The sequence below is a fragment of the Halichoerus grypus genome, chromosome 6, assembly GCF_964656455.1.
Source record: "Halichoerus grypus chromosome 6, mHalGry1.hap1.1, whole genome shotgun sequence".
Classification (NCBI taxonomy): domain Eukaryota; kingdom Metazoa; phylum Chordata; class Mammalia; order Carnivora; family Phocidae; genus Halichoerus; species Halichoerus grypus.
In genome coordinates this window covers 92,411,175-92,430,006 of record NC_135717.1, presented here as the reverse complement: position 1 = coordinate 92,430,006, position 18,832 = coordinate 92,411,175, and the positions used below count along the sequence as shown (strand labels likewise).

General features: G+C 34.1%; 1 protein-coding gene across 1 annotated transcript in view; it reads right to left on the bottom strand.

Annotated features, from left to right (window-relative positions):
* PIK3C2G (phosphatidylinositol-4-phosphate 3-kinase catalytic subunit type 2 gamma) overlaps positions 1–18,832 on the bottom strand; it is a 377,014-nt gene that overhangs the window by 331,164 nt on the left and 27,018 nt on the right. Inside the window, exons 2-4 of the mRNA XM_036065643.2 lie at positions 9,344–10,102; positions 4,778–4,860; positions 1,188–1,345 (exon numbers count right to left, since the gene is read on the bottom strand). Coding sequence (XP_035921536.2) covers positions 1,188–1,345; positions 4,778–4,860; positions 9,344–10,021 — 919 coding nt within the window. The 5' untranslated portion in view covers positions 10,022–10,102. The remainder of the gene's footprint in view (positions 1–1,187; positions 1,346–4,777; positions 4,861–9,343; positions 10,103–18,832) is intronic.

Here is an 18,832-nt window from a genome sequence, read left to right as displayed (position 1 = left end):
ATCCTGCTTTTAGAAATTTGGAATTAGATCTAATAGAGAGACTGAATTTTCTTTAGGGAGCTGGCCAAATAGCATTTAAGCTTGAGATCTTGGCTTTCCATGTGTTCTGGAAAAGCAAGGGAAATAAGTAAGCAGAAAGCAAGGGAAACCTAAGAAACAGTTATATAGAAGAGATGAGGTGAGATGCATACAGGAATTTTGGACTGTTTATTTCATCTGTGCCTTTAGTACATTCCTGAATCTGCTGAATTCTTACTCTTAAATTCTGTAAGAAATCTCTATATTCTTTAAGAGTGTTTTTTTCTTAAGGCAGCAGGAGTTGGTTTTTGTTAGTTTCAAACCAGATGGCCCTAACTAAATATTCCAACATAACATTGTTATGTTTGTAGCCATCTGCACTAACTCAGAATCTTGACTAGGGTAAAAAAGAAAAAATCAAAATAATAATTATATTAATAACAATCAATGAAAGAAAATATTTGTTGGCTCATTATTTGTCAAGAAAAAACAGTTCATAGGCAGAAACTCATTTAGTAACAACTAATGTTTGAAGAACTATTATTGTTTTGCAAAATAGTTGACAATAACAGTGAAATAAAATATTAGACAACTTAAAAGAGATTCTAAAACTTTAGAAAAATAAGAATCATCTGATGAGTTTGATAAAATGCAGATTCCAGGTTCCAGGATCCATCCCCAGAGACTGATTCAATGGATCTATTGCATAAGGCTCCTACAGTTTTTACAGTGGGAATAAAGACTATGTATCGTTGCCTGTTTAATGTCATAATTTATTCACATTTGAATGACATAGTTGTTTCTAATGGGTAGTGTTGCCATTTTCATACATGTATATTCATTCATATTCATTCACATGCTTTATCTATACTCTTTTTGAAATTAGGTTTTGTTTTTAATATGCTAAAAATTTGTTACTCTTGCCATCAACTATTTTATAGCAGGAAAGTAAAGTGTCCTGGGGTGAGCTATGTGAAGAGAGTTCTTAAAAACAATAGCTAAACAAATGTTAACAAAAGGTTTCCAGCTGTTTCCTCTTAATTTCACTTCAGGGCAAAATACTAGCATTTAATAACACTTCTTATAATGCTTTCAGTCTGTGGACTCAAGGCTATGCGTCCTATACCAGCTTTATGTAGATTTTTATACTTATTTGCAAGGTTGCTTACCATATGGCATAAAATGAAGTAGTTGCGTTGAGTTATCAATACAAATATTTATGTTAAACTTAGTATTAGAAAAGAGCTGGTAGGGAAATGCTGTAGTAGTGCTCCAGATCTTCCCTGAATTGGAATTAATGTCAGCTGCATGATATGTCTCTCTTATTCTGAAAAATATATGGAAAATAATACTTAGGAGAAGATTATAAGAAACTTCATGCACAGTTTTGCTATAGAAGATTTAAAATATGAAAACAATCAGTAGCTGATTTGTGGTACAGTGCTGTTAGCTAGGCCAGACTGGTAAAGATTACAATTATACCAAAACAACTGTAAAGGACCATTCTTTAGATTTCCCCAAGAGCATCTCATTTGAAGCAATTAAGAATACATTGTCATTCATTAGGCATGAAAATTCACTCTGAACAATGATTACTTCCTTCATTGACATTACTTTCGAAGCCTAAATGCCTCCCCTTGGTTTTTGATAAATTTCTCAAGCTGGAAGTCACTCATTTTGATTTAAGGATTTTTTAAAATAAATTACCTTTTTTCCAATTGGTAAATACCATTCTTGGCTGTAAATTTTTGGATTTTACACAAATCTCTGGATTTTACATAAGTAATTTAGCCCAGAAGTCATTTGTACACACTGAACAATTCTTTATTGCTCAAATGAGTCAGAGAATTGCAAAATAGTTTATCCTTGGAGCCAGAAGCCTTGAGCTTGAATCCTGATTCTTCCAATTAGTAGTTTTATGGTCAGAGGCAAGTTATTTGACCAGTTCTTTGTACAAATGAAGGTATTTGTATCTACTTCAAAGGTTCATTGCAAGGATTAAAAGTGATGCAAAAGATTTTTGTAGAATGTAAGCATATACCATATGATGTATCATAATTACCATTATATATTATTATAGCTGAATCCTTGTCGATCCATGTTATTGCCCACGTGTAGAATATAACATAAAATTATTTGCAACTTAGATGTTTTAAAATGCCTTTGATGATGAATATGAAATCATGGGTTTTGTTGTTGTTGTTATTGTTGTTAATTATGTAGACATCTAAATTTTGTAGTGCTAGTCCCAAAGAGAAAGTTATACATTCTGTGTATAGAAGGTATACTATGCATTCTATGTAATGTATCGATATGAATTACATCCTTGGCATTCATTCTATTTGGGCAGCATTAAAGTAGTGCCAGGCTCACTGAAGTAGCTTAATCTCTATGCCCTTAAATTGCACAGAAACATCCCCTCCTTGAGGGGCCTGACAAATGAAAAGTGCATGGCATGCATCAGAATCACCTTATTTTCTGAGTCCTATCCTCATCCTTGCTGATTCAATAGCTCTGTGGAGGAATCTTCACATTTTCCCTACGAACAGTTTCCCAAGTAAGCCATTACTGCTGCTACTCCAGAACTACAGGTTCAGAACCCATTGTTTAGGATAAAGATTTGGGCCACTCTCCTTTGTTATAACTATGATAAAAGTCTAGACTCCAGTTCTGGTTGAGGGGCTTTATGATTTATCATTCACCATATGATGGGATATTACTCCATGCATACAGGATTTAAGCTTCTACTGTTTGGGGGAATTAAATTTAAAATGCAAATTAATCACCTATTCTCTCCTAAAATTTTGTTGAGTGTCTACTGTATTCAAAACTTTTCATATGCTCTGCCATTTTATTACATTTTTTACAAAAATATGACACATTCCTTGAAAGATGTGGCTTAAAAATATGTCACAGCAAGAAACCAAATCCAGCAAATTAGATAGCTTCTTTAAAGGGTGTATAACAGAAATATCAATAACACTTTTATGTATGGTTATTTAAATATTAGACAAAAAACCAGATGAAATTGGATACATAAATCCATTCTATTGTGACCCTCTTATGAAATTTGGCTTTCAAACTCAATTTGATCTTTTGAATTAAGAGCTTTGGACAGTGCCTAGTACATAGATCCTCCGAAATAGCTGCTGTTGAATGAATTGTGTGTTTGTGTACAAAATAATTATGCATCTATAAATTTAATTATTTTATATATGAATATACATCAAAAAAGATTACTGAAAAGCAAGTGTGTGTGAATATAACCTATATCTTCCTTTCACTACTCTATAAAGTAGATTTTTGTTTGTCTGTTTTAGTTTTCATGGTTACTTTGAAAAGAACCATTGAGAAAAATTACATTTAAAAATTCAGAAAATGCACCATGAGCTACTGATAAACCATTACATAAAATATTTTGTGTCACTATTGCATCCACAAAGATTTCATCTAAGAATATTACATTATGTTAAAAAAAAGTGATGGGAAGGACTAGTAATAAGTGTTTTGTCAATGGATTTATACTGAATGATATCTTGTGATATTAAGAGAGCTTTTTCTCATGCTTAGAGAGTAGAAATGATCACATATTAGATTTAAAGGGTAAAGTTCCTGGCGGTGCTTGTCAATTTTTGACAGTGAGTAGTTTATTCTTAAAAGAATCAATATTGATATCTTTAAAGATCCTAATTTAGGAATCCAAAGAGTCATTTTAATTTTTTTCTGTTAACAAGTGAGACATTAATTAAACATTAAATATTTTCATGGATTTGAGCTCCTTGGTTTATTTGTTTGTTTGTTTTTTGTTTTTTATCTGTGTGCCTTTCAATTCTTCCAATACTGTTACAAGTTTTTTAGGGCAGAGACCTTGCTTTTCTGTTTGTTCTACATTTGAATATCTCTCATACATGGACTAGTTATTAGGCTTTCCAATAACCTTTTAAATTAATGATTAAATAAATGATTCCAGTCTTTAATCCCAAACTATCATTTAGTAGTAAGCTGCTATAGCTGATAAATAAATTGTAGTTCATTTATATGTGTATTTATTATTTTTAAAACAGCTATAAATAGATAAAAATCAAGAGAACAAAATGTAAATGCATTGATTTTTCAAAACTTTCAGGAACCTTAGCAATAGAAGAGATGGCATTATATAAATTTTAACTGCTAATGAGAAACTGGTCTTAAAAAAAGTCATCTATATTTATAAGTTCATTTTAAATGGGCAAAAAGAGGATCAGTGATGTTTTTGTAATATCCCCTAGTGAACAAATTTGTTTTTCAATGGACAAACACCCATGCATTTGCTCATTTATTTTGGCAGTTCATTCAAGATAAGATTAAATTATTAAGAGGAGGACACTCTCACCATTTTAAGTAGTATATCCCAGGTAAGAAGGATAAATCTATGCTATTTTGTGACAGAACCAGAGAAGTCAGTCAGTTGTGTTATTAAAGGAGAAATTAATTCACTGCAGACTAAATGATCAATAGATAGCAAGGGCAGGTATGAAATTATGAAACATTTAGCTTTAACTAAATTTTCAAGAGAATAAAATTATTTGACTAAAAACAACAAAAACAATACCAGAAGTTAATGAACTAATTTGTCACAAATTTATATTTTTCATTATGTTAAAAATTATTTAAAAACTTTAACATTTTACATTCAAAATTAATCAGTGATGTTAAATTAAAATAGACAAATTTTTGCTGGTACAAAAATTTCAAAGTTTAATGAAATAGCAACACTCACGTTTTTACTTTGTCGCAGAAGGAGGCCAGAGTCTTATTACTGCCTTGAGGTACTTCAACTAGCTGAAGAGAACAACCTGTCAGCTTAAAATAAAAACTGTTAAATTAATATAGTTTGGTGTGGAGAAAACATTAATACAATTCTACAATTTTAATTTTGTTTTAAAGATTCTGTCAGGAAGGAAGACTTTCCTCTGCCCTATTGTCCTTCTAGCTGGACTTAGCATCAGATTGACAGGAGACAAAATAACAGGAGAAAATCAAATTTCACAGGCCTGAGTATGGGGAATCCACACAGACAGGAGATTACAAAAACAATGAGGCAACCCCAAGTTTATGTGAGCTGAGGAGAGGGGTAGGGGCCTGAGGACACAAAGGGGAGGAAAGCCATTAGCAAGAAGGTGAAAGGAAATGTTTGAAAAACAAGGGTTGCCCTATTATGCACATAAGTTCCTTAGGTAAAGGGGACTCTCTGTTATTAGCTCTCTTCCTGTTGCAGGCTCTCCTTTCCAAGGTAAATTCAAGCAGTTATGGGGGAAGTGGAGAGTTTCTCAGCATCTGCTTGGTATTTATTACTTTTAACTTGATATAATCTTTATACCAAAGTGGCACAGTTTGGGACATCTCATCCTGCATCCCTTCAGTTCATTCTGTTTTTTATTTTTATTTTTTGGGGATTTTTTAAGTGAAGTAATGTGTACAGAAAATGTATGACTCTTAAATATATAATTTAAGTTTGAGGAATGTAGACAACCATGCTATCAATATCACAATAAAAATATAGAACATCTCCATCATGTTAGAAAGTGCCCCATACCTCCTTCTGTCAAACTGTACATCCATTTGGTAACTACTGTTATTGAGATTGCTAACATTATAGATTAAGTCTATGTTCTCCTTTCTTTCTGTTTTTTTTTCACTCAAATGATGTATATTTTTAAATTTATCTGTGTTGCCACACATCAATCGTTCATATTTTTATTGCCAATTAATATTATTCTATTGATGACTATTTCACAATTTGTTTATCCATCTTCCTGTGGATGGACATTTGGGTTGTTCATAGTTTTTATAAAGAAAACTATTAATTTTCATATACAAATATTTATGTGGACCTGTGTTTTATTTCTTATCAATAAATCCATAAATGGCTCGTCAGAAGGTGGGTGTATGATTAACTTTAAAAGAAGTAATTTTTGCTTTGTGTATATTGAAGCTGTTATTAGGTACATAACACATTTAAGTTTATTGTATCTTCCGGATTGACCCTGTTGTCATTACGAAATGATAATAATACAAATACTAATAATACTCTGCCTTGAACTGTGCTTTTTCTGCTATTAATAATCAGCTTTTTGTTTGCTGATTGAATATTATATCTTTTTATTTCTTTTACTTTCAACTTATTTGTGCCTTAAGTTTATCTCTTGTAGATAGTAATTAAATCTTTTTTTTAATCTAGTTTGTCAATTTCTCCTTTTTACTTGGAAAGTTTAGTCTATTTATATTTAGTATACTTATAGATATTGTTGGATTTAGGACTGCCATACTCATTTTTGTTTCTATTTGTTTCTATTCTGTTTTATTCTTCTGTTTTTCCTTCCCTGCTTTTTTTTGGTTTATTTAATTTTTTTTTTCATTTCATTTAATTTCTCTGTTGGATTTTTAGTTTTTCTTCTCAGTATTATTTTTCTAGTGGCTGTCTTAGCTTCGAAATAACAATATGATCCTTAATATATCACAGTGTACTTAATACTCTACTACTGCATTTACAATGTAAGAATTCACAATAGCAAATAACATTTACCCCTTCCATCCTTTATGCTATTGTTATCATATATTTTCATCTATCTATATATATAATAACTCTCAATAAAATGCTGTTGTTTTGCTTTACACAGCTATCAAAAATAGGTTTTCATAGTTACTAATATATTTACTATTTATACTGCTCTTTGTTCGTTTCTTTTTTTCTTTTTTTTTTTTTTAAGATTTTATTTACTTATTTGTCAGAGAAAGAGAGCACAAACGGGGAGTGGCAGGCAGAGCAGGCAGAGGGAGAAGCAGGCTCCCCGCTGAGCAAGTAGCCCAATGCAGGACTTGATCCCAGGACTCTGGGATCATGACCTGAGCCAAAGGCAAATGCTTAACCGACTGAGCCACCCGGGCACCCCACTTTATTCATTTCTAGATTCCATCTCATTTTCCTTGCATTCAAAGCACTTATTTAGTATTTTTGTGTGCATGTTAGCTGACTAATTTCTCTCAACATTTGTTTATATATTTCATTTTAAGTTTTGAAGTGTATACTCAATGGATACAAAAGTATGGAGATATATATATATGTATATATATGTATCTATATATAGATATATCTATATATTATACAGGTATAGATATATATCTTTTAAAATGTCATTCCATTGTTGTCTGGCTTCTATTGTTTCTGATAGAAATTTGCTTTAATTCGGATTGTTGTTCCACTGTGTGAAATCTGTTTTCCCTTGCTGCTGTCTTTTATGATTTTCTCTTTACCTTTTGTTCACAGATGTTTATGATTTGTCTTACAGGTGGTTGTCTTTGTATTTATTCTGTTTGGGAATTGTTGAACTTCTTAGATCTGTAATCACTGGGTGATTTTCCATTTCAGGTATTATATTTTTGGTACTAGAATTTTCATAGTCTTTATTTTTTTTGTAGTTTCTAACTCTCTCTTGAGATTCTTCATTGGTCTACTCATTATGTCCATCTTTTACTTCATCTACTTCAACATTCTTTTTATAACCACCTTAAAGTCTCTATCTGTTAATTTCAACATCTGGATTGTGTCAGAATCTCTTTGTATTGACTGGGTTATTTTCTTGATTTTGGGCCATAATTCCTTGCTTCTTTTACATACCTGTGTATTTATTATTATATGTTCAACATTATACATGACACATTATAAATTGTGTTGGTTTTTTTTTACAATGTATATAATTTTCTCTGGCAGGCAGTAAGACCCTTTGGTCTCTTCAGCCTTTATGTTATTTTTTGTTAAGCCACATCTATTTTGGTAGGTGCAGCATTCACTCTAGAGTATTTGTTTTATATTCTTAAGAGATAGCTTTGGGTAATCTCAATTGAATGCCTGAAGTACTCAGCTCAGTGTCTTCTCTTGCTAGGTTAGAACTTTGGCACTGCATAACTTACACTTGTGTGTGGTGAACACACTTGCTTGGCCAAAAATCTACAGTAAATCTCATGCAGATTTCTGACTTCCACCCATTGCATAGCTGGAAATGTACTCCGCTCTGGAATGCAGGCTCTGCCTTCTCAAGCTTAGTGATAATGCTGGTTAAATTGGGCTCTACTATCCTGCTCTACTAGCAAGAAAGTGCCCCCAAGCTGAAAGGAGGATGATCATGCAACACTGGGGTGTTTCCCTTCTCTCAAGGTCATGTCCTGTACTGCCTTCTGTTCAGTGCCTGATTCAGGAGAAGTTTAGTACTTGTTATTCTGCCCTGATCAGAAATAGATGACCCTAAAATTCATTGACTTTTAATGCACATCAGTTGAGTTTCTACCTCCTCTGCATATACCTCAGACAGAATTAGGTATTTCTTCTCCTGTGGACTCATTCTGTTATTTTACTTTGTTGCCATTATTTGTTGACAAGTTAATTTGAGCAATATGCTATTTCTGAATCAAGTATCATGTCTTTTCTTTGCATTCATTATGCCTAGTATATCATGTTTGTTTTAAGAATATGATAGTCTCTTTTGCTTCACCCTGTAAATTGCAGCTGCAATAATGTTTTTCTTTCTTTCTTTCTTTCTTTCTTTCTTTCTTTCTTTCTTTCTTTCTTTCTTTCTTTCTTTCTTTCTTTCTTCTTCTTTCTTCTTTCTTTCTTTCTTTCTTTCTTTCTTTCTTTCTTTCTTTCTTTTTTTACTGTTTACTTCTAGTTTCACTTGTGTCTAGACTCAGGGTAAGCAGAGAAATATTCAAATATTATACAAGAAACTCTATGGTGACTAAATTGATTGGAGAACTACTGATGAAACCATTAGGATGAATTGCACATGATTGCTTAATTTCCTACTCTTGGAATGATCCCAATAGAAGATGCCTGCCAACAGTATAATTTAGGAGCCTCTGGGCAAAAGGACATTTTTCCTACCATAATGACATAAAGTTTTAATTTATGACAGTATGACTCAAAATATAAATCTAATGAGATATATGTATGTTTCTGTGTGTGTATAACACAATAAGAATCAAAAGTACTTTCATCAAAACCTCCAATTATGATATTTTTATCCAATAAAATGTAAGGACTATAACATTTTATTTAGTTTTGACTAAACTGGACCTTTAAAAATGATATAAATTTTTTTTCTTTCTTCAGAAAAAAAATAATTAATTTAGGAACACAGAATTTGTGAATAATAAATTATTTTTTTCACAAATAATATTAATACATTTTCCTATTTAAGATGAGTGACTCTCATTACCTAATTAATCCAGTACATTATTGGATGATTCTTTCAGATTCTTTTTTTTTTAAGTCAACATATATAATACATACCTCTCTATTCTTTAGCCATGTATTTTCCCAGGTCCTGGGTAAAGAAGAACCTTCAAAAGGCATCAGAGAATGTTCCACAATGTCCATATTCCTACATCTTTTATTCTCTTCTTTTGGAATGAAGTCAGTTGAAAAGGATGGATATGTAGAAGGGATGCTACTTTCAAATCCTATGTGGTAGTTATGATTTTCATTTTCTAATTCTCTCTGTGAATTAATTTTATCCAAACTAGTGGATGATGAAGCTAAAATATTGAATCTGTAATCATCAACACCATGATATTTTCCTATGGGGTTTCCCCAAGAGCTTCCTTTGTTCATGTTTTCAGGATTTGGTAGCACAGAGCTCCTAAAGCCAATTACTGGTGTTTTCCTAACTTGGTGACAGGAGAGTTCTGAGCTTTTAGAAGTTAATTCATTCAAAGATATTTGGTGTGTTTCATCTAACGAATGTGTTCGTGAGTCCCCGCTTGGTGCACTGGGTACAAAAACAGTGTTTTCTTCAACTTCACTCTGATAGAGCGGAATGTTATTACTGATCTCATCTACTAGCTGATCAAAACCCAGACTGACTGGGCTAGGGAAAAGGAACTGATTTACAGAGTGAAATTCTTGGTGCTCATTCTGCTCTTGATGTGATTCACTGGTATTTAGATTTGTTTTCCGACAATATGCCATTTTTTATTTTATGTAAATGAGAGGGTTGATTCTGCTCCAGATATATACCTGATGATATTATAAAAGAGGATAGGAATTTTCCTAGAGAAAACATAAAAAGAAACAAAAAATTCTTTGATTAATTAGAAATAAAAGAACTTGCAAAAAACAAATATGATGAGTAAATATATAACAATTGTTTTGAAGCTTCTTCTTAGCAAATAAAATTATTCATGAATAATCTAAAACTCCATCGGGGCTCACAACATTAAAGTCTGCAGGGGGAGTATTGACTTTGGATTTGTGAAACTCCTATAAAGAGAAAAATAAGTCCACCTGAATTATGACAGGAATTTCATGAATCAATCAAAAGTCAATATCCCTCTTTGAACTCCTTTTCCTACTGAAGATCCGTTTGCCTCCACTTGTCATCTCCCTCTGAATTCAATTATCTATAAGTATGCTAGCATGTTAAAGTCTTCTATTAGCTAAACAGTCTCTTTATCAGCAATTACTCCATTCCTAGACATAGTCTTAACTTTTTTCTCCTTGCCATAACCAATTTTCTTGTAAGTTGGCTAGACCCTTTCTTCCCCTTCCCAAAACTCTTTAAACAATTGCAAACTTCTTTTTTTTTTTTAAGATTTTATTTATTTATTTGACAGAGAGAGACACAGTGAGAGAGGGAACACAAGCAGGGGGAGTGGGAGAGGGAGAAGCAGGCTTCCCGCTGAGCAGGGAGCCTGATATGGGGCTTGATCCCAGGACCCTGGGACCATGACCTGAGCTGAAGGCAGACTGAGCCACCCAGGCGCCCCAACAATTGCAAACTTCTTTCATTATTTCTCCAAAATAACTTTCATTAGGTTCACAAATGAGCTTCATGTCAGTAAATTCCGTTGACATTCATCAGTTTCTTTTTTTTTATTTAAAGATTTTATTTATTTATTTGACGGTGGGCAGGGGGAGCTGCAGGCAGAGGGAGAGGGAGAAGCATGCTCCCCACTGAGCAGGGAATCCTTTCTGGGGCTCCATCCCAGGACGCTGGGATCATGACCTGAGCCAAAGGCAGGCCCTTACTGGACTGAGCTACCCAGTCACTCCAATATTCATCAGTTTCTATTTTACTCTATCTCTCTACAATCCTTATTCCTTTCACCATACTTCTTATTTTAAAATTTTTTGTTTTCTTACTTTGACTCTCTGTGATATTGTACTCTCTGAGTCCTTCTTTGTTTATTCTTTCTCAAAGACTCCTTTGCTTATTACTCATTTTCCACTTGACACTTGTCAGAGCTTCTTTTCTTCTCAATTATTCTCTCCTTGTAAGTTATTTCATACTTCCTGTGGCTTAAAGTACCATTATATGTTAATGACTCCTAGACTATTCTTATTATTACCTTCTCAGTGTCTCCACTTGGAAATTTTTTAACCTCCAAGAGAAAGTCCAAGACTTGTATCATAGTTCACCCAAGAACCTGCTCCTATCCCAGTGTTCTCTGTAACAGAAAATGACTTGACCATCCACTCAATTGCTCAGACCAGAAACCAGAGTTTCATCTTTGAATCTTACCTCATCTTTATTCTCCTATATCAAATAAACTACCAGTTCCTATAGAAAATCTTTCTTCTCCCTGTCTGCCACTGCCACAATGCTAGTTTAAAGCTTTTATTCCCTTAACTGGAATGTGGCGTTGTCTCTGAAACTGCTTCTACATTTTCTGCATCCATTCTTGTGTCCTATAATCCATTTTTAAAAAAATATTATAGTGATGTATTTAAGAGACTAAGCAAGTATATCTTCTGGATATAGCTTTTCAGTGGTTTTCTCACTGCCTCAGGATAACATCTATAGATGCTATATATGTAAGATTTCACTTTCCCATTATATCATTAGACCATGTTAATCTTTCTCACTTAAAACTCAGTACCTAGTATTTTGCTTTACTCACAGTAGTTGCACATTTGTATTTGTTGAACAGATGATTTAATAAGTTAAAAAATTATAATTGAGTTATAAGAAAATGAAATTGAAAAGTATTTGTGTCTTTTTTATGAATTTTTAAATTCCTTTAACAATTATATGTTTGTGTGTTAAAGACTAAAAAAAAGGATAATTATAATAGTGGTTCACTATCAAATATGATTCTCTATCAATATTTTGCAATGGCAATTGATTTTTATTCTGTTGGCACTAAGATTTACTTAAACTCATAATCACCTAAGAAATAAATGAATTAGATTTATTATACTGCTTTACTCAAGAAATTGAACTGATAGATTTGGGGAATAGTTTCAGTTCAATGCAGTCAAGAATTAAACTGATAGATTTGGGAAAGACTTCCAAGAGATGTAAGTAAGAAGTGTATAGAATGAAGTGTTAACCAAAAAAAATTAATCTATAAAATGTTATTCTAAACTATTCTAATTCATAGGTCACATTATCTAGCCACAGTCTTTTTCAGGAATTGCCATTTTTTATCTTCATGTTAGTAATGAATACTACAGTTCATTAAAACAATGAAACTCAGGGCAACTGGATGGCATAGTCAGTTAAGCATCCAATTCTTGGTTTTGACTCAGGTCATGATCTTGGGATCATGGGATCGAGCCTCATGTTGGGCTCCACGCTGGGCATGGAGTCTGCTTGAGATTCTATCTTCCTCTCCCTGTTCCCCTCCCACTCATGCTCTCTCTCTCTCTAAAATTAATAAATACTGAACATGATAATAAAAATAAATAATAAAATTAAAATAAAATAACAAGAATACATAAATAAATAAATAAAATATTAAAACAAAAACGAGACTCCCTCATCTGACTCTGTCATGAAACTCAGGATTTGTCAGCAGGTGTGACTTTAATTCTGACAACCAGAGTTAATAGTCTGTTGGAGTCTTTCTTAGCCCAGCCTGTTCTATCTTAGTTTAAATATGGTAAATGTGGTTATATCAAGGTGATTTTAATAAATTTACAAATAAAACCCAAACCCAGCAAAAGGAAGATCAACAAAATTGATAAGCTTCCAGCAAGACTCATCCAAAAAAAAAAAAAGAGAGAGAATACCCAAACAAACAAAATCACTAATGAAAGAGAAGGCATAACAAACAACATTACAGAAATACAAACATTTGTAACAGAATGTTATGAAAACCTATGTGCCAACAAACTGGACAACTTAGAAGAAATGGATAAACTCCTAGAAACATATAGCCTATCAAAACTAAAACAGGAAGAAATAGAAAATTTAACAGACCAATTACCAGCAATGAAATTGAATCAGTAATCAAAAAACTACCAAAAAACAAAAGTCCAGGACCAGATGGCTTCACAGCAAATTCTACCATTTAAAGAAGAGTTAATACCTATTCTCAAACTATTCCCAAAAAATACAAGAGGAAGGAAAACTTCCATATTCATTCTATGAGGCCAGTATTGCCCTGATACCAAAACCAGATAAAGACAACACAAAAAAAAGAGAACTACAGAAGCACCTGGGTAGCTCAGTCTGTTAAGCGCCGGACTTTTGATTTCAGCTCAGGTCATGATCTCAGGGTCCTGGGATCATGGCCCATGATGGGCTCCGTGCTCAATGGGGAGTCTGCTTGGGATTCTCTCTTCCTCACCCTCTGTCCCTCCCCCTGCTGTGTTCTCTCTCTCTCTCAAATAATCTAAAAAAAAAAAAAGAACTACAGACCAATATCTCTTATGAATATAGATGCAAATATCCTTAACAAAATATTAGCAAACCGAGTTCAACAATACATTAAAAAAAACCATACACCATGACCAAGTGGGATTTATTCCCAGGATACAAGGGTGGTTCAATATTCACAAAACAATCAACATGATATGTCACATCAATAAGAGAAAGAATAAAAACCATATGGTCATTTCAGTAGATGCAGAAAAAGCATTTGACAAAGTACAACATCCATTCAGGATACAAACCCTCTGCAAAGTAGGTCTGGAAGGAATAGAGCTCAACATGATAAAGCCTTGTATGAAAAACCCACAGCCAACAGCATACTCAATAGGGAAAAACTGAGAGCTTTTCCTCTAAGGTCAGGAACAAGTTAAGGATGTCCACTCAAACATTTTTATTAGACATAGTACTGGAAGTTCTAGGTATAGTAATTAGACAACATAAAGAAAAAAAGGCGTCCAAATTGGTAAGAAAGAGGTAAAACTCTCATTTGCAGGTTACATGATACTATATATAGAAAACCCTAAAGACTCCACCAAAAATCTGCTGGAACTGATAAATGAATTCAGTAAAGTTGCAGGATACAAAATCAATGTACAGAAAGAAATCTGTTGCATTCCTATACACTAATAATGAAGCAGCAAAAAGTGAAATCAAGAAAACAGTCGCACTTACAATTGCACCAAAACCAAAAAAATACCTAGGAATAAACTAAAGAGGTGAAAGAAAGACTTGTACTCTGAAAACTATAAAACACCGATGAAAGAAATTCCAGATGACACAAAGAAATGGAAAGACATTCCATGCTCGTGGGTTGGAAGAACAAATATTGTTAAAAGGTCTATACTGGGGTGCCTGGGTAGCTTAGCCAGTTAGGCAGCTGCCTTTGGCTCAGGTCATGATCCTGGGGTCCTGGGATTGAGCCCCATATCCGGCTCCCTACTCAGCGGGGAGCCTGCTTCTCCCTCTCCTTCCCACTGGTGCTCTCTCTCACTATCTCTGTCTCTCTCAAATAAATAAATAAAATATTTTTTTTAAAAAGGTCTACACTACCCAAAGCAATCTATACATTTAATGTAATTCCTATCAAAATACCAACAGCATTTTTCACAGAACTAGAAAAGACCATCCTAAAATTTGTATGGAGCCACAACCTTGAACAGCCAAAACAATCTTGAAAAGAAAAACAAAGCTGGAGTTATCGCAGCCCAGATTTCAAGTTACGTTACAAAGCAGTAGTAATTAAAAGAGTATGGTACTGACATAAATATGGACACATAGATCAATGGAATAGAACAGCAAACCTAGAAATAAATCCACAATTATATGGTCAATTAATCTTTGACAAAGGAGGAATGAGTATTCAATGAGAAAAAGACAGTATCTTCAACAAATGGTGTTGGGAAAACTGGACAGCCAGATGCAAAAATAATAAAACTGGACCACTTTCTTTTATCATACACAAAAATAAACTCAAAATGGATTAAAGACCTAAATGTGAGACCTGAAACCATAAAAATCCTTAAAAAGAGCACAGGCAGTAATCTCTCTGACATCAACTGTAGGAGCATTTTTCTAGATATGTCTCCTGAGGCAAGGGAAACAAAAACAAAAATAAATTATTGGGACAATGTCAAAATAAAAATGTGAATAAAAAGGGAATAATCAACAAAACCAAAAGGTAACCTACTGAATGGGAGAAGGTATTTGCAAATGACATATCTGATAAAGGGCTAGTATCAAAATATATAAAGAACTGATAAAACACAGCAGCCAAAAAAACAGATAATCCAATTAAAAAATGGACAGAAGACACGAAGACACATTTCTCCAAAGACATACAGATGGATAACAGACACATAAAAAGATGCTCAACATCACTCATCACCAGGGAAATGCAAATCAAAACTCTGCTTGACTTATTTCACTTAGCATAATCTCCTCCAGTCCCATCCATGTTGATGTAAAAGTTGGGTATTCATCCTTTCTGATGGCTGAGTAATAGTCCATTGTATATATGGACCACATCTTCTTTATCCATTCATCAGTTGAAGGGCATCTCGGCTCTTTCCATAGTTTGGCTATTGCGAACATTGCTGCTATGAACATTGGGATACATATGGCCCTTCTTTTCACTACATCTGTGTCTTTGGGGTAAATACCCAGGAGTGCAATTGCTGGGTCATAGGGTAGCTCTATTTTTAAATTTTTGAGGAACCTCCACACTGTTTTCCAAAGTGACTGTACCAACTTGCATTCCCACCAACAGTGTAAGAGGGTTCCTCTTTCTCCACAACCTCTCCAACATTTGTTGTTTCTTTCCCTGTCCATTTTTCCCATTCTAACTGGTGTAAGGTGGTATCTCAGTGTGGTTTTGATTTGGATTTCCCTGATGGCTAATGATGATGAACATTTTTTCATGTGTCTGTTAGCCATTTGTATGTCTTCTTCAGAGAAGTGTCCTTTCATATCTTCTGCCCACTTTTTGACTTGATTATTTGTTTTTTGGGTGTTGAGTTTGAGAAGTTCTTTATAGATCTTGGATACCAGCCCTTTATCTGTATTGTCATTTGCAAATATCTTCTCCCATTCTGTGGGTTGCCTCTTTGTTTTGTTGACTGTTTCCTTTGCTGTGCAGAAGCCTTTTATCTTGATGAAGTCCCAAAAGTTCATTTCTGCTTTTGTTTCACTAGCTTTTGGAGATGTATCTTGAAAGAAGTTGCTGTGGGCGATTTCAAAGAGGTTACTGCCTATGTTCTCCTCTAGGATTTTGATGGCTTCCTGTCTCACATTGAGGTCTTTCATCCACTTTGAGTTTATCTTTGTGAATGGTGTTAAAGAATGGTCGAGTTTCATTCTTCTGCATGTGGCTGTCCAATTTTCCCAGCCCGATTTATTGAAGAGACTGTCTTTTTTCCATTGCATGTTTTTTCCTGCTTTGTCAAAGATTATTTGACCATAGAGTTGAGGGTCCATACCTGGGTTCTCTATTCTGTTTCATTGGTCTATATGTCTGTTTTTGTGCCAGTACCATGCTGTCTTGGTGATCACAGCTTTGTAATATAGCTTGAAATCAGGCAACGTGATGCCCCCAGCTTTGTTTTTCTTTTTCAACATTTCCTTGGTGATTCGGGGTCTTTTCTGATTCCATACAAATTTTAGGATTGTTTCTTCCAGCACTTTGAGAGATGTCATTGGAATTTTGATCGGGATGGCATTGAAGGTATAGATTGCTCTGGGTAGCATAGACATTTTAACAATATTTATTCTTCCGATCCATGAGCATGGAATACTTTTCCATCTTTTTGTGTCTTCTTCAATTTCTTTCATGAGTGTTTTGTAGTTCCTAGAGTATAGATCCTTTACCTCTTTGGTTAGGTTTATTCCAAGGTATCTTATGGTTTTTGGTGCTATTGTAAATGGAATCGTTTCTCTAATTTCTCTTTCTACAGTTGCGTTGTTAGTGTATAAGAAAGCAACTGATTTCTGAGCATTGATTTTGTATCCTGCCACATTACTGAATTGCTGGATGAGTTCTAGTAATTTGGGGGAGGAGTCTTTTGGGTTTTCCACATAAAGTATCATGTCGTCTGTGAAAAGAGACAGTTTGACTTCTTCGCCAATTTGAATACCTTTTATTTCTTTTTGTTGTCTGATTGCTGTTGCTAGGACTTCTGGTACTATGTTGAACAATAGTGGCGAGAGTGGGCATCCTGGACGTGTTCCTGATCTTAAGGGAAAGGCTCTCAGCTTTTTCCCATTGAGGATGATATTCGCTGTGGGTTTTTCATAGATGGATTTTATAAACTTGAGGAATGTTCCCTCTATCCCTATACTCTGAAGAGTTTTAATCAGGAAAGGATGTTGTATTTTGTCGAATGCTTTTTCTGCATCAATTGAGAGAACCATATGGTTCTTCTCGCTCCTCTTATTAATGTGTTCTAACACATTGATTGATTTGGTGAATGTTGAACCACCCTTGCATCCCGGGGATAAATCCCACTTGGTAGTGGTGGATGATCCTTTTAATGTATTGTTGGATCCTATTAGCTAGGATTTTGTTGAGGATTTTGGAATCCATATTTATCAAGGCTATCGGTCTGAAATTTTCCTTTTTGATGAGGTCTTTGCCTGGTTTGGGGATTAAGGTAATGCTGGCCTCATAGAATGAGTTTGGAAGTTTTCCTTCTGTTTCTATTTTTTGAAACAGCTTCAGTAGAATAGGTATTATTTCTTCTTTGAATGATAGAATTCCCCAAGGAATCCATCAGGCCCTGGACTCTTGTTTTTTGGGAGGTTTTTGATCAGTGCTTCAATCTCGTTACTGGTTATTGGCCTTTCAGGTTGTCAATTTCTTCCTGTTTCAGTCTTGGCAGCTTATAGGTTTCCAGGAAGGCCTCCATTTCATCCAGATTGCTCCGTTTATTGGCATATAGTTGTTGATAATAATTTCTAATAATTGTTTCTATTTCCTTGGTGTTAGTCGTGATCTCTCCCCTTTCATTCATAATTTTATTAATTTGGGTCCTTTCTCTTTTCTTTTGGGTAAGTCTGGCCAGTGGTTTATCAATCTTATTAATTCTTTCAAAGAACCAACTTCTAGTTTCGTTGATCTGATCTACTGTGTTTCTGGTTTCTAATTCATTGATTTCTGCTCTAATTTTAATTATTTCTCTTCTAATGTGTGGCTTAGGCGTCATTTGTTGCTTTTTCTCTAGTTCTCTAAGGTGTAAAGTTAGTTGGTGAATTCAGGATTTTTCTGTTTTTTTGAGTGAGGCTTGCATGGCTATGTATTTCCCCCTTAGGACCGCCTTTGCAGTATCCCATAGATTTTGGACTGATGTGTTTTCGTTCTCATTGATTTCCATGAATTGTTTAAGTTCTTCTTTGATTTCTTGGTTGACCCAAACGTTCTTGAGCAGAGTGGTCTTTAGCTTCCAAGTGTTTGAATTTCTGCCAAATTTTTTCTTGTGATTGAGTTCCAGTTTTAGAGCATTGTGGTCTGAGAATATGCAGGGAATAATCTCAGTCTTTTGGTATTGGTTGAGACCTGATTTGTGACCCAGTATGTGGTCTATTCTGGAGAAAGTTCCATGTGCGCTCGAGAAGAATGAGTATTCTGTTGT